Source organism: Aptenodytes forsteri, unplaced genomic scaffold, assembly GCF_000699145.1.
Source record: "Aptenodytes forsteri isolate BGI_AS27 unplaced genomic scaffold, ASM69914v1 Scaffold69, whole genome shotgun sequence".
NCBI lineage: Eukaryota > Metazoa > Chordata > Aves > Sphenisciformes > Spheniscidae > Aptenodytes > Aptenodytes forsteri.
Genome location: NW_008795885.1, coordinates 7250712 through 7264936, shown reverse-complemented (window position 1 = coordinate 7264936; position 14225 = coordinate 7250712). Strand labels below are relative to the sequence as shown.

Genomic DNA, 14225 nt, shown 5'->3' with positions numbered 1-14225 from the left:
TAGCACAAATATAAAACACACCAAAAATTATGATGATGTTGTTGTTGTTGTTGTTATGGGCAAAATGTTTTCCTTTTTTATAATTTTCATGTTTTTTTTTTAAACTAAAGCATCATGATGCCTAAAAGAAATAAATTTAAGATAGCAGAACTACTCTTTAATAAATATAGTCTCATATATGTCATTTTGTGAGAAGAAATGTATTTACAAGTATGTATTGCATGAAATAGAAATTTGAGGTGGAACTGGCATACTGCGTGCCTGAATTACAAATGTGTGTAATATATCCGAATGAGCACAGCAAAGTCCTATGTAGTAAAACTAGTGTGTTTATTGCTAGTTATTTAGCAGTAGCTGATAAATATATTTTATTGTAACAAAATGATTGGTGCTTGTCAGGAACTTATACTGGTCAGGAAGGAAAGGAAAGAATAGGGCAATTAGGAAACTGCAACCAGCTTGGGTTTTGAGTCTCAGGTTCTGATTTGTTGATGAGGAACACGCATCTGTAACAAAATGCAATCCTCAGTGAAGATTTTTTCATCTTCTTTCATACTTTCACTTATCTTAACACTCTCCCACTTATAAACTCCTTTAACCTAGTGATTTTATAAACTATGCTTGGACTCTCAAAACATTTGTACATTAAAACATTTTGGCAGTTGAAGGAAAAAAAAATAATTTAAAAAAAAGTGCATTTACATTGCAATAGTAGTAAAAGCCCTTCTTAGGGCTATGCAGACATAGAAGAAAACAGATAATGATTTTATTTTTTAACCTTTTATTCCATCCTTTTTTTAGCTCTGTAAGCTGCTTAGAAATGCCTTGAGAGCAGATACAGTTCCCATCCTTCAAACATGTCAGTTTGGCTATGCTATAAGTGCACATCATTTAGGGCACAGTGATGGTGACCAAGAATCTCTAGAGCAGGTTAACCCTTTTCACTTCCTCATATCTATGTCTCCTTCCCCCAGCCCCTCAAATCCCTTCAAAAAGAAAACAGCCTTACTTAATAATTTTTAGTTCTCAGGAATCTTTCCAATGCTTTCATCAAAGAAACAGATAAAATCAGTATGGTAATAGTAGCAGACTAGCAGGTAATAATAGCAGACTAGAAGCCATTTTGAAAGTTGTTTTGGCCTATTATGTCAAACTGTGTCCAACGTCACTTCAGATAAATAGACATTAGATTTTGTTCACTCCTGCAATGTCTTTCCATGCCTTTCTCCCCTTCTTTTCTATCAGCAATGTTATCTCATGTACGCCTGTTAGAATGAGCTTAGTAGCTTCATCTAGGAGCCAAAGAAGGCAAAGGAAATTAGACTTTTGATTTTGCTAAATGTTTATTTGGAAGGCATTTATTCATGATGGCACAGTCTTGAAGGTGATACTTGCAGCCAAATTTCCATATCTTCATCAGGAAGATAGTTCTTCAACTGAAGTACATATTCTCTGATATGACTCTTAACATATTATGTAGATATTACCTGAGATTTAAGATGAGGCGAAGTCATGGTTGGAGTCCACATCATTTGGACCCTGATGTCAGCACTTCTGAAAAGGCAAAGCACTGACTATTTTTGCCGGATGAACACGCTAAACAGAAGCACATCCCGATAAGACAGAAACATGCAGTCTCAGAATACATTCCATTTTATTCAGAGATAATTAGGAAACCCAAAGTCAACTATGAAAACTTGTTTCTTACTGAGACAAGTAAGAATAGGACTGAGACATGAGTTTGGAGGGACCAACATACTGGCTCCATGTCAGATCAGACATGCTCAAGAAGAGGAGACATTCAATACAAGCATTCACACCAACTGAGCTGCAGCAACACACAGATAAATTTGGCAGTGCCGGTCCCCTGTCAACAAAGAGGACTGCTTGCTAGATTTTTGCTCTTAATCCCTCGGTTCTGGTTATTTTCTGGTAAGACATCATTTTGTCAGAAGGCTGCAGTAGTGGCTTCATGTTTGAAATCCTGTTCAGTCTGATTCCTAACAAAAGTCTGGGAAGTCGATGACAGACTGGGGAGCCGATCTGAACTGTCTTAGTGAAACTGTACAGGCATTATGACACAAATACATACTCTGGAGATGAGATTTCTCAGACATCACCAGGGTGTTCTTGCCTTCTTTCTAAAACGCAGTAAAATGAATTTTCACATATGTATCTTAACAGCTATACATTCAAACTCTGTGGACAGGCTTACTACAGCTGAATTTTCCATCTATCTCATAGCTTGATCCTGCAGACTGGAAATTGGTACTTCTAACAGCATAATGGTGTGCTGCGTAAGAACCATGGACAGCAACTGCTCGTGGCAAGTTGGGGGAAATCATGGTCTAGCGCTGAAAAAAAAGGACTGTTTTTAGACATGGATAGTTCAACACCATTTGGATTCTACCCAGACCTTGATGGTCAATATACTAAACTGTTTTATTAACCTTAAACTAATCTGGTCTTTTATCAAGATCAGGTGAGGTTCAGCTCATGGTTTGCAATGAAGTTGCCAATGTTACAATTTTATTTGTTTGTATGACTGTCTTCCAAGACACTGTTCTGTAAAAGATTTTTCCTAGTGTAGAACCGCCATAATAATTAAGTTTAAACTTACTGGAATATCCTTGTGCATTGTTTCATTCTGGAGATGTTGGTCTTAACAGCTATTACTTCCTCCAGAATAGAATAAACTCTAGGTATTTGTAGCCAATCATCTTTTACTGTATTACATAGAGGGAAGTGTCCTGATAGCTTACACATAAGAAGTGCGTGTAAGTATCCTCTGTGAAACTAACCTAGTCAGTCAGTTTCCCTGAGACTGCACTGCTAGACTTCAGTTATTTCAACAAGAGCAAGTTGTTCATTCACCCATATCTTCTTCTAGTCATACCCACAGGCATTCTAAAGGCCAGGCTGTCTCATCTCAAACAAGACCAAACAAATAACATGGTGCATCTTGCTGGTGTTTTTCCCACTGAGTATCTTTAGGCAAACAACATCCTTCAACAGTTCAGCTGGTACAAGACAGCTGTAAAGCAGCAACATGAGATTGTGCTTTGAAGTTTGCTGAATATTGCTTCACAGAGAGCAACTGTTAATCAGAAACAACATGAGTCTGTTCTTTGCTGGTTATCTGTAGTGAACTCTGAGCTACTTCTTTAAAATATGCTGCTTAAAAATTTATTGGAGTCTGCCTGGGGATCACAAACAAAGCCAAAAAAAGTTGGTCCCAAATAATATGGGACCTCCATTCAATGTGTGGAGTTTAGGGAACAGTTGCATACATTGAGTAATCAGGAAACTTCAATTCTTCCCTTTCACATCTGCACACATCTCTTCTGCTTTGTAAATACTCTCAGTTGTGTCAAGATGCCAAGAAATTTACAGAAGACTTCAGCCTGCTGTTTGTGCCAAGCATATGGAGATGCTGGGCAGATATGTAGGTTTCATGGATGTCTTTTGAACTTAAGGTGTAGAGATTTCATATTCATTTTCTCAAACACATTTACTTAAGGTAAAGATCACAGTTGCATAGCAGCTAAACTTCAGACCACTTTCACGCTCTGAGGCACACCCTTTTTCATACATTCAGAAAGTTCCTAAATATTCTTAACTGTTGTGGTTACAACACCCCTGCTTAATGAAAGCACTAATAGGACAAGCTCAACTTGGAAAATATCTCATCTATAGCCACTGATACTGACAAACTCAAACCACCTTACTCGGTACTCCACTGCTTGAAAGTTCCTCATATATCTTATGATCATAGGGTCAGTGCTAGGAGAAAACCAAAACTGATCAACCTCCTTGGAGTTGAGTCCCTGATTAATAGCTCCTGTAAAGACCACTGGAATTTTCTATGAAAGCATCTTGTCCTAAAAATTGTTCCCTGGGCTTTTTGTTGATTTTAAGCTGGATTCCACTGCTCTCTTTTCTTCTTGTCCTCCACTGAGTCCTATCTCTTAGCAGTTTCTTTTGTAGTAAGAGAAGCTAGTTTCAGACAGGTAAACTGAAGCACTTTTTTGTTTGTTTGTTTGTTTAAATCAATAAGCAATATCTATTTTAGAGGGTGAGTTAATTATTCTGTGGCAGCCATTACACAACAGAGGTAGAATGCAATGTCTTTGGCTGAAGCCGGCAGCTGGCAAACTTCATTGTTCAAATAGAATAAGCATACGAGTTGTGAGTTAGGGATCTGAAACCTTTATACAAACTGTAGCATGTTGTGGTTCTTTTTGTGACCAAGAATTACAAGTAAATTGATCAGACTGTTGATACAGAACTAGGACAGAGTGAACTGGGCAAAGATCACTAAAGTTGCTTTAAAAAGGTCTGCAGTTTAAGACAGCACCAGGCTTGCTGGTTTAGGGAGACTTTTCACAGTCACATTAGGCAGAACACTGCTTTTACCATTCAGACCTCTCCATTGGAAATGATTGCATATAGAGAAGTCAGTGGACTTTGCTCATCTGTGGGTCTCCAGCCATGGATAAAACCAAAACATTTGTACACATGGACTTAGTTTTAATTTTTACAATGGTGCAAAAATATAGTTTAGGCCAATGGAGAGTATTTTAATACCAAGTGTTTCCTAAGTAAAGGAAATTCCAGATGTGTTTCTACATCAGCACCAATTCTTGGATGCTTTAAGTACAGACTACTGAACCTGACTAATGTAATTATAAACGTTTCTCAGAATAAATATGGTTTGTATCCAAAACTTCTATTATAGCATACTTTTTGAATATTTGGATTTGTTCTGAATCAGTAGTTGGACTAGTTGAATGACAGTATTAGGATTATGAAGCATTCTAGCTTCACAATTGTATTTGAAGCAAATAATTGATATTTGTTATATAGCTTAACAATTTTCTCTTATCTAAGTTGCTTTGTTCATGTCATTGAACTTCAGTATGAACTGTTACTTCAGTAATTATTTTCTGACAGAAGATTTCATGTGGGATATTTCATTTCCAAGGGCAAGGAATGGAATCCTACTCAAAGTCATTGAACTAGGACTGTTTATAAACATGACAGATCCTCTTAGGGTCATTTCCAAAAGACTTAATTTCCACTGTCCCAGGCTGCAAGTGATGCTTTCTGGCTCTGGATGGGATTTTTTGGTGAAAGCTTCATTGGTTATAGTTTTGCTTTTCTAAAAAATGTCATATATAGCCTGTCATACAAAATAATACAAATTCTTAATTATGAGTGATTTGTACTTAAAATGAAATAGAAGTATACCTACTTGCATTAAATCTTAAAGTATATTGGATGTCTCTTTCCATTCAAGTGGTGCAGTTGTATTTAACAGAACTGATAATAGTTTCAGGCAGCCAAGATATTTGGTTAATAAATTCTAACAAGTTGGGTACTTGCTGGTTAACAGTGAATCCCAGGAGAGGGATAAACTTGTCATCATGTCATCACTTTATTTAATCCTGCAAAAAGAATTGACCATTGACTTCATCAAAACCTGTTTGGGTGGTTTGAGTATTTTGTGAAGAAAGTTGTGGTTCTGGAATTTGCGTACCTAATTTTTGTTTGTTTGCTTTGAGCTATTGTTCTGGAATTTACTGAAATGCTTGTTGGTGTCTAAGAAAGCTATAGTGATAACTATGTTGCTAGCAAGCAGTTTGAGAAAATACTGTTCCCTGCATTGCTAGATGATATTGTGACTAAGGGGTGTTACTATTGGAGGAAGAGGAGGGACAGGACCCAGACCGAATTACTAAATGAAAATTTAATAGATCACTCTGTTTTACTAGTGTGTCTTCTTTCCACAGTATGCTGTATGGAATCTGTTTGCAAATGTGAGAGTCTGTTTTCTTACAGCCTAAGCTTCTCATGCGATGAGAGATTTCAAAGAAATATATTTTGAAATGCATCATGGCTGTCTATTATTGTCTTTATAAGTGAACAAATTGATAAAACTAGAGAATTTTTACTTCTTTGTTTTATAAAAATAGAATAAGTCTGCAGTAGCCTGGCAAATCCAGATAATTCCATCATGAATATTCTTTTTCTGAAATTTGCGCCCTTTTTTCTTTTTTTTTTCTTTTTTTTTTTTTCTTCCTTGTTCCCAAGAACATCTGTGCAGAGGTGCTGATTTTTTGATGCCAGAGTGTCAGGTAAAAGTGGACATTTATATGTAAATTAAAGTTGATAAATATTTGACATTATCTTTTCATACCAGAGACTTGGCTCATTCAATTCCCGAGGCTGAAACAGTTCCCTCTTATGCTACTTTTGACAATGACTGTTTGAATAACTTTCTTACATTATACTTTGCTGAAGCTTTCTAAAACTACACGATCTGTTATAATTGTTTTTTCCCTCCTTTCCTCTTATCTTTTCTCTTTTCTGTACAGGTGATTTCTATTCACTCCTTTCCAAGCTGCTAGGAGAAAGGGAAGATGTTGTGCATGTGCATAAGCATAACCCTACAGAAAAGGCAGAATCAGATCTGGTAGCTGAGATTGCTAATGTAGTCCAAAAGAAGGATCTTGCCAGAGAGATCACAAATCATGATGAGAGGGACAATACTATTCTTGTCAGAGACAGAATTCACAAATTTCACAGACTAGAGTCTACCCTGAGGCCACCAGAGAACAGACATTTCTCTTTACAGCAGCCTAAACATGGTGAGGGCAGCTGGGAAAAAGAACATACAGGAGGTGGGTTAGGGGTTAATTTTATACAATGAAATGCAATGTAAGAGCTGTGATCCACATTAGCAAAATCTGAAGGGAATTTCCATTGATGCTTGGAAGTATTTTACGTGACAGTTTTCCTAATTATGGAAATGTTCTCCCTCTATTTTAGAGGTATTTCAGTCGGGTTCTTTCCCCCTCCATGTGTGAAGAAATAATGTATCCCAATGGCACAATACCAGTACTTTTTGGAACATAGGGTATTTTTTCTACTTTCAAGACTTTCGCTTAATGATTTGATACCAATTATGCTAAAACAAGGTAAACACAGGATGTATTAGTCATGGGGGAAGTGAAGAATTTTCATAATACAAGTAACTACTATAAAGTGGTCACTGGGATGATAGATGCATTTTATGAGTTTGCTGATTACCCTGGTTTGTCAGATACAAGATTTTATAAAATTTATTGCTGTAATTCTGTCAGACTTTTTTCTCTCATTCAGAAAGAGTGGTAGTTAACACTGAAAAATTCTTGAGAAGTAAAATTTTCTGCATATTTATTTCAAATTGAGCTTGGCTATCCAAATATTCTTGGACAGGCTGTTTTATTTTAATAGGATTATAATTCATTCCCTTCAGGTTTCTATGACAGCAGAAACCATGCAAGTATTGTGTTTGTTTTACTTGCATTTTGGTCTCTGTGATATTGATTGTGCTTAGTCTTACTTGCTAATGTGGAAAGCCAGACAATGCAGCATGTGACGAGTATCTCATAAAAGAAACTGGTATGTATGCATGAAAGTCATCTGTATGCATAAGCTGTAGTAGCACATGCTTGCTTTTATGTTGCAACCAGCCAGCTTGATGTTTCCAAGTACTGTTGTACACAAATATACATCATTCATCATCCATTTGATTTTTATTTCAGTTCAAAACGTTAACATGTATTGTCTCTGTTTATGTGAGATTCTGTTATAGTATTCAAATTCAGCAAAATTCTGGGTTTGTATCTAACAAAACCAAAGATGAGGACTTTCCAATGTTATGTTACACTAGTCAGTTAAATGACTGCCTGTCAAGTTACTGGCATAGGGGCAAAAAACAGGTGGGATGTTACCATGTGCCTGACCTAAGTGTAAATCATAAATAGTTCCATAAGCAACACCGGAATTAAATGCTTGGAAGAGTAGTGTGTGTAGCATTTCTGCAAAACCAGTTTGTTCAGTTCAGACTAATAGCGTGTGGTGTGTAAAGGGGAAAAAAGAAATTTCCTTTCTGTTTTAACTGATCCAGAGGAGGGAACGTCAGTGAACTGAATAAACGGCTTAGTTGGCACACCATATGGCATGAATTCTAACTACAGAAAGCATTTGCTTGGCTACTTTAGTAGCTACATATTCATTTTGGGGGAATTTTTTGGTGGAGGACTAATTAATAAGTGGACTTTCAAATGATGCAATTTTGAGTTAGAGCAAAAAGGAAAACTGAAATCATCTTAATTAGCATTGATTTTTTTTTTAAATGTTTGTGATACTGTTAACTACAGAAATTCTGAACTGCAGAAGCTGTCAGTGCCATCTTTTGGCAAAAGAACTTTTATAATAGCAATAAAATCTTTAAGCACATGTTTAGTTTCTGTTTTGGGTAGTATTTATGTATTAGAAGAACAGAACCTTCCATAACAGAATTTTCCTCTTCAGAGGAAGAAGTGGAACATAAAGTGTTTTAACTTGTCTTGATTTAATAAAAAAATTTGCACCCTTCATAAAATTCTTTACTGTATTGTATTAAAAAAATTCTCAGTATTTCTGAGGACAAGACTGGTTGCTGTTAAATTAATTTCATTTAACTGTTTAAAAATTACCAGAATTAAAATAGTTTAATATTTTTAGTCTTGCAAATATTCCGATTTTAAACAGGTAACCAATCTGAAATAGCAAGTGACCAGTATGTTAAGTAAGGTTGTTATAAATGTTATGTTTATAACTTTATACTACTGCTCTTCCTGCACTATTGTTATCTTACTACCCCGAGACTGGTCACTAATCAGTCAGGTTGTTCAACATCACTGCAACCAATACAATTATACCTCCTAATTGAGGCAAACAGCGTAATGTTCCAATTTTTAAAACTCCTTTGTGCAGTGCTTACTTATATTTGTCAAGATATAAATGACTACTCTGATGGCAGGGAGTAAATGCAACATGACTAAAAGTTGTAATGTTAAAAGCTAGCAAGAGCTTCCAGGGATTTCTGGACAGTAAATTGCAATTTTGACAATAAATAAGGCTTTGTTCTTTCACTTGTAGAGAGATTAGAGGCTGATTTGCATGTTCTAAATCTGTGTAATTCTTTAAAATTTTATTGATGAAAGGAATTACTCTAAATTACAAGGTAGAAGATCTGGTACTTAGTTTAGAAATCCCATTTACAACAAAACTGGTGATTATAAATTTTTTTTTAAAAAAGTAATTGTAATTTATTTTAATGGAGAAAAGTACTTTTCTTTGGTTTCATGTGTAACTGTTCCATGGACCACTTAATTTTGTAGGGAATTAATTAGTTGTAGACAAATTAAGTCTAAATTTAGTAAGTAAGTTTTTGTAAAAAGCTAGTTGCCTTAAGATAAACCTGTATCAAAGGACTTTCAGTATGAGACTTTCAAAGGGAAAAGAAAAGACAACAATAATAAACCAATTTTGGAAAAGTGTGAGAAAATCTAAAGGTTGTGTAGAGGCTGGAGTTCTTGTGATTAGACTGTATTTCACTGTACATTCATTTTACTGTTTTGATCTATCAGAAATCTTTTAGTCCTTTAAATGTAAATATAAACATTTATTATTTTATAGTGCATGCCTTTTGAGAGACTGAATTTTACAGAGGCCAAAATTTAGGATATGTTTAGCCTTTTAATTTTTCTAGCTTTTTTGGAAAAGGCTCAGAGGCCAAGGGGCACTGTAACATTAAACATACACAAGTTTTCTGCAAGTTAACTTACTGATACGGGATGAGCAAGTGAGGAAGCAGACACTGGATTTCCATCCTTTTATTCCTTTCAAAATGCTAATGTCCATTAATATACCTGGTACTGCACCTGCTGTGACGAACTGAACTGTACAGAAGTAAGAATATGTGTAATTTTTTTCTTGACAGCTTTTCTTTTAGCTTGGAACTTTTGTTCAGCTAAAATTGCTACAGAGTAGAATTTCTTGGTTTAGAAGTTTCTGATTACTGTCTTGGATTCACTGCAGTTGCTGATTGCCTTAGGTTTGTCTTAGCCTAAAGAGTTTCTCTGTCACCTACTCTAGCTATGGTATCTAAAAGTACAAAGGTAAAATAGCTCCTAGCCTGTGGTAGGTTTTCAGCACTGGTTTTATCTTTCCTCTGTGTAAATTGTAGAAAATGGTTTTCCCTTCACTCCATCCTTGCTGTTACTCCTCCGAATACATCTCTTCCAAGTGAAATAGAAGCGGGGAGTATGCTTATCAGAACAGCTGCGTTGCACAGGTGACCTGAAGATTTTGGGCATTGTTTCCTTTTCATTTTAACTTTCATTAGAAGATCACTTCCAGCTGAACCCTCTAAACTCCTTGGGTGCTGTGTGTTAAGGACTGTGATCTGCCTTGTTTCAAAGCACTGATGTCCTGGCACTTTGTGAATGGGGATATGTGTTCCACCTGGCTACCCCAGTGATCATTTTTTAGGATCAAAGCAAAACACAGAAACTTTGGGTCAACTGAAAGTTGCGAAGTACAGCATGATGCTATCAAACACATTGATTACTAGTGAAACAGCTCCAGTTTCACATAACTGCAAAAAAATCGCTTTCTGTTCACCTTCAGTTTGGCTATACGTACCTACATACAAAGTCTGCACGTTAGAAATACCTGAATTATGCTGAACAAATTAATTTCTGAAAAGAAGGAGTGATGGATTTCCTAACATGTAGAGGGCATTTTAGGATTTGGGGTGGGGGGGTTTTAAATCAGAATTAGTGACATTTTTCTTGCCATTACATTTTTTATTTTTGGGAATATTGTTCAATTGTCTCCTAATACTGCCAGAGCAACCCAGACCAACCTTTTCCAAATAGCATTTAAGCAGTCTATTTGTGAGAAATTAATCCATGTAGCCATCGCTCTGCAACTTTTTTTAATTTTGGACTGTTCATGCCTTTAATCAGTGTAAGTCTATTTTTACATAAAACAGAGATTGCAGTAAACATCTTTTTATATTTTTGACTTTAATCTTTATGTTGGAACTAAATTTGTCTCCCTTAATTGAGGAGTTTTATGATTTAAGACAAACACAAGAGGTATCCGACTTTTTAGTAGTGGTTCCCTTGCTAAATCCTGTGCTGTTGCTTTAGTGTGAAAATCAGATTTGTGTTATTCAAAAACTATCCAGTATTTATTCTTAAAAACAGTGTGTTACGGCATAAACAATGACGGATATTCTACCCTTCTTCATCTCTCTCATCAGATTTAAACATCTATTTCCTATTCATGCCTATCATATTTGGATTAGGATATGAACACTATCCAGAACTAGTGCATATGTTGGCTGTAAGAAATGTCATAGGCAAGCGTCACAGAATTACTGTTTTATTTGCTTCTTGTTGCTATTTTTCTTCCTTCCCTGTATTTTTTTTTCTTAGTGTTAAAAGCTTTTTTGAAAAAAAGTCATGAATCAACCACTTCTGAAATGTAGTTGGTTTAATGATTCATAGTCTTTGTTATGCATTTTTTAATAAAACACTGATAGGTTAATATGCTGCTGATTTTGGATAGTAGTTGTGTATTTCTGTAATCTTTCAATGTAGAAAGTATTCACAGAGCTCCCATAACTTCTAGAGTCTGTGTACCTGTATCCTTATAAGATGGAGAAAAGAAAGGAGTCAAAAGCAGTTTTGAAGTTCCTGTCATCCTGTATGTAGCAGGATGCCAGTGCTTGTGCATGCTTTACTATAATAAAACTATGCTTGGAATTAAATTGCAATGCATTAATGGAAATACTGCATGTAAGAAAACGTCCATATAATTCCCAACAGTCTGTACCAAAAGCCAGTTAACCATGTTTTTTTATAAATATTCTACATGAATGTCTGCCTTTTGTTTGTTTCTTTGGTCAGATTTCCACATAGAAGAGGCTGTGGAGTGGCCTGGGTTAGACCTCAGACTAGGTCAAGTTTCTGGGTTGGCTCTGGACCCTGAAAATAACCTAGTTCTCTTCCACAGAGGTGATCATGTTTGGGATGAAAAGTAAGTAGATACTCTGCTGAATGGCATGTTAGAAGGTCAAATTGGTGTGTGCTATTTGTATACCTTCTCAAGAAAAGAACAGACAGATTGCAGTTCTTTTTCCATTTAAAATTCAGTTCTTTGTCTGAAAGTGCCTTTGGGAGACTCAGAATGGAGGTGGTGACGGACAGTTTCAAGATGATAGGGTTACTAGGTCTGCAGACAGTCAGAATGTCTCTCCAGAGAAAAAGAACGTAGTACATTAAGTCCTTAAACTGTATAACCATCTTAGTATGATATTCACTGAGATTAATTATCCCTGCTTCTCCATGTTTTTTAGCAGGACTAATTAGCCTGGGAGAATGATGTTTTCGTATGGCATACTACCATTAGGACCTGGGTTTAAGACATGCAAAGCTAGCTACAGTGCATCTTCATTCTTTTTTGTCTTTATGTCCACTGAACAGAATTGGATTGTTATAAGGCACTCTCTCAAAACAGGCTTTGTTCTACTCATTTGATAAAATGTACTACATTCAGTGTCACTCAAAACAAAAAAAAAAGTCCCGACTTTATAATGGCCATTTTTCTAGTGTTTGTAAAGTAATATACTCAAAGGTATATTATTTTAAGAAAATAACATTCCAAATAAAGTGTAGTGTCCTTATTTCTACAGTGTTCTTATATCTTTGAGCTTTAAAATAGTATGTCTAACTGTTTAGATGGACACTGTGGAAAAAAATCCATGAAATTGTAACAGAACACTAGGAGGAAATAGTATTAGCTTGTAACAGAATATTATGTAGTACCCTTTTTAAATGTGCTTTTTTTATCTTCTTTCTAAGCATCTGTTCTCCATATATATAACTATAAGGCTAAACAGTAGGGTTTTTTCCAACTCCCGATGAATTCGTTTTAAGGTAACATAGTTTCTGAAAATTAGAGGGGGCAGCTTTTTCAACCTTATAATAACAAATTATGTTTAGAATACTGTTTTATGGAGGAAAGTAAGTTCTTTGGGTTATTAGCTAAATAATATGCAGCAGATAAGGCAATCATTTATGTCTCATGCATTATATCAGTGATCTCTCCAGCTCAAGTGTATATAAATATAGACTATAAAATATGAAAGGATGACGCATGCTGCAACTTGTATTACTCAAGCTTCAAGTAAAAGCTGATATTGATTTGGTTTTTTTCATCCTCCTACGCGTGAACATAAGTGCTGTTTTTGTGTCATTGAAGAAAGAATTGAAAAAATACTTGAAAATAGGCTGGCAGTTGTATTCATCTCTTACTTCTGAAATGTGTATTTTTGAGTGTCTGGCAACTGAGGTATACCCACAACCCAGAGCATAAAACTGGAGTTTGAGACCAAGCAGTATTTGGAGAGCCTACAGATTTTAAAGAAAACAAAAAAAACATTAACATTCCCTAAAATAGCAAGTGAGCATAATGAATCAACCATGTTGAGAGACAGATTGAACTTCAACTTTCTTATGGTGTGGGTGCAGAAGAAGATCGGAGCTGTGGTCTGGAGTCTGGAAATCCACGCTGTGCTGGGTAACACTACAGGTTCACTTAACTCAGCTCTGTCCTTGACAGCAGCTGTTGTTCATATTCTGAGAATTTCTAGCCTGTGATTATCAGACTTCTCAGAAAAATGCTTTATCTTATATTTAGTATTAGTAGTGTTCATCTGTACATCAGTCCTATGTGGGAGCTTGCCATATTTGCCATCATGTGGTGATTGAAGTTGGAACAAAGTAAAACTGCCTGGCCTTGTAAATATGATCAGGAGCATTCAGTCCCTGATATGTAACCAAAATGTAAGATGAGCTGTTAACTGAAGCTGGTTATGGGTCATCTGTAAGGATAACTACACATGAGATCCTAATTCATTTCAGAGGGGTTTTGTTCACAAGTATTATTTTTTTTTTCTTCTTCTTCTTGTGGAGCACGGTTAATCCATATATAGGAAAGCTGGTGTTGGTATGAACTCTTAACTTAGATGGACTAAAACTTCGGTAGGCCTGTTTAGATGGAGTATTGTGACTTTAAAACAATATATTTGGAAAACATGCCTGTGGTTAAGCTTGTTGTTCCTTATCTTGTGGCACAGAGAACAGGCACACAGAGGTGTGCTCAGCCAGTCAGCCTTCCCTTTTTATCTTCAGTTATGTCATAGAATCATAGAATCATTTAGGTTGGAAAAAACCTTTAAGATCATCAAGTCCAACCGTTAACCTAGCACTGCCAAGTCCACCACTAAACCATGTCCCTAAGTGCCACGTCTCACGTCTTCTTAAATACCTCCAGGGATG

The 14225-nt window shown here is 35.9% G+C and overlaps 1 protein-coding gene across 2 annotated transcripts in view; it reads left to right on the top strand.

Annotated features, from left to right (window-relative positions):
* Positions 1-14225, top strand: part of PAM (peptidylglycine alpha-amidating monooxygenase) — a 78175-nt gene that overhangs the window by 46889 nt on the left and 17061 nt on the right. The window contains exons 14-15 of one of the 2 annotated variants that reach the window (XM_009284196.2): positions 6378-6683; positions 11793-11922. In XM_009284196.2, the coding sequence (XP_009282471.1) occupies positions 6378-6683; positions 11793-11922 (436 nt within the window). The remainder of the gene's footprint in view (positions 1-6377; positions 6684-11792; positions 11923-14225) is intronic. The other variant, XM_009284194.2, reaches the window with a different exon arrangement.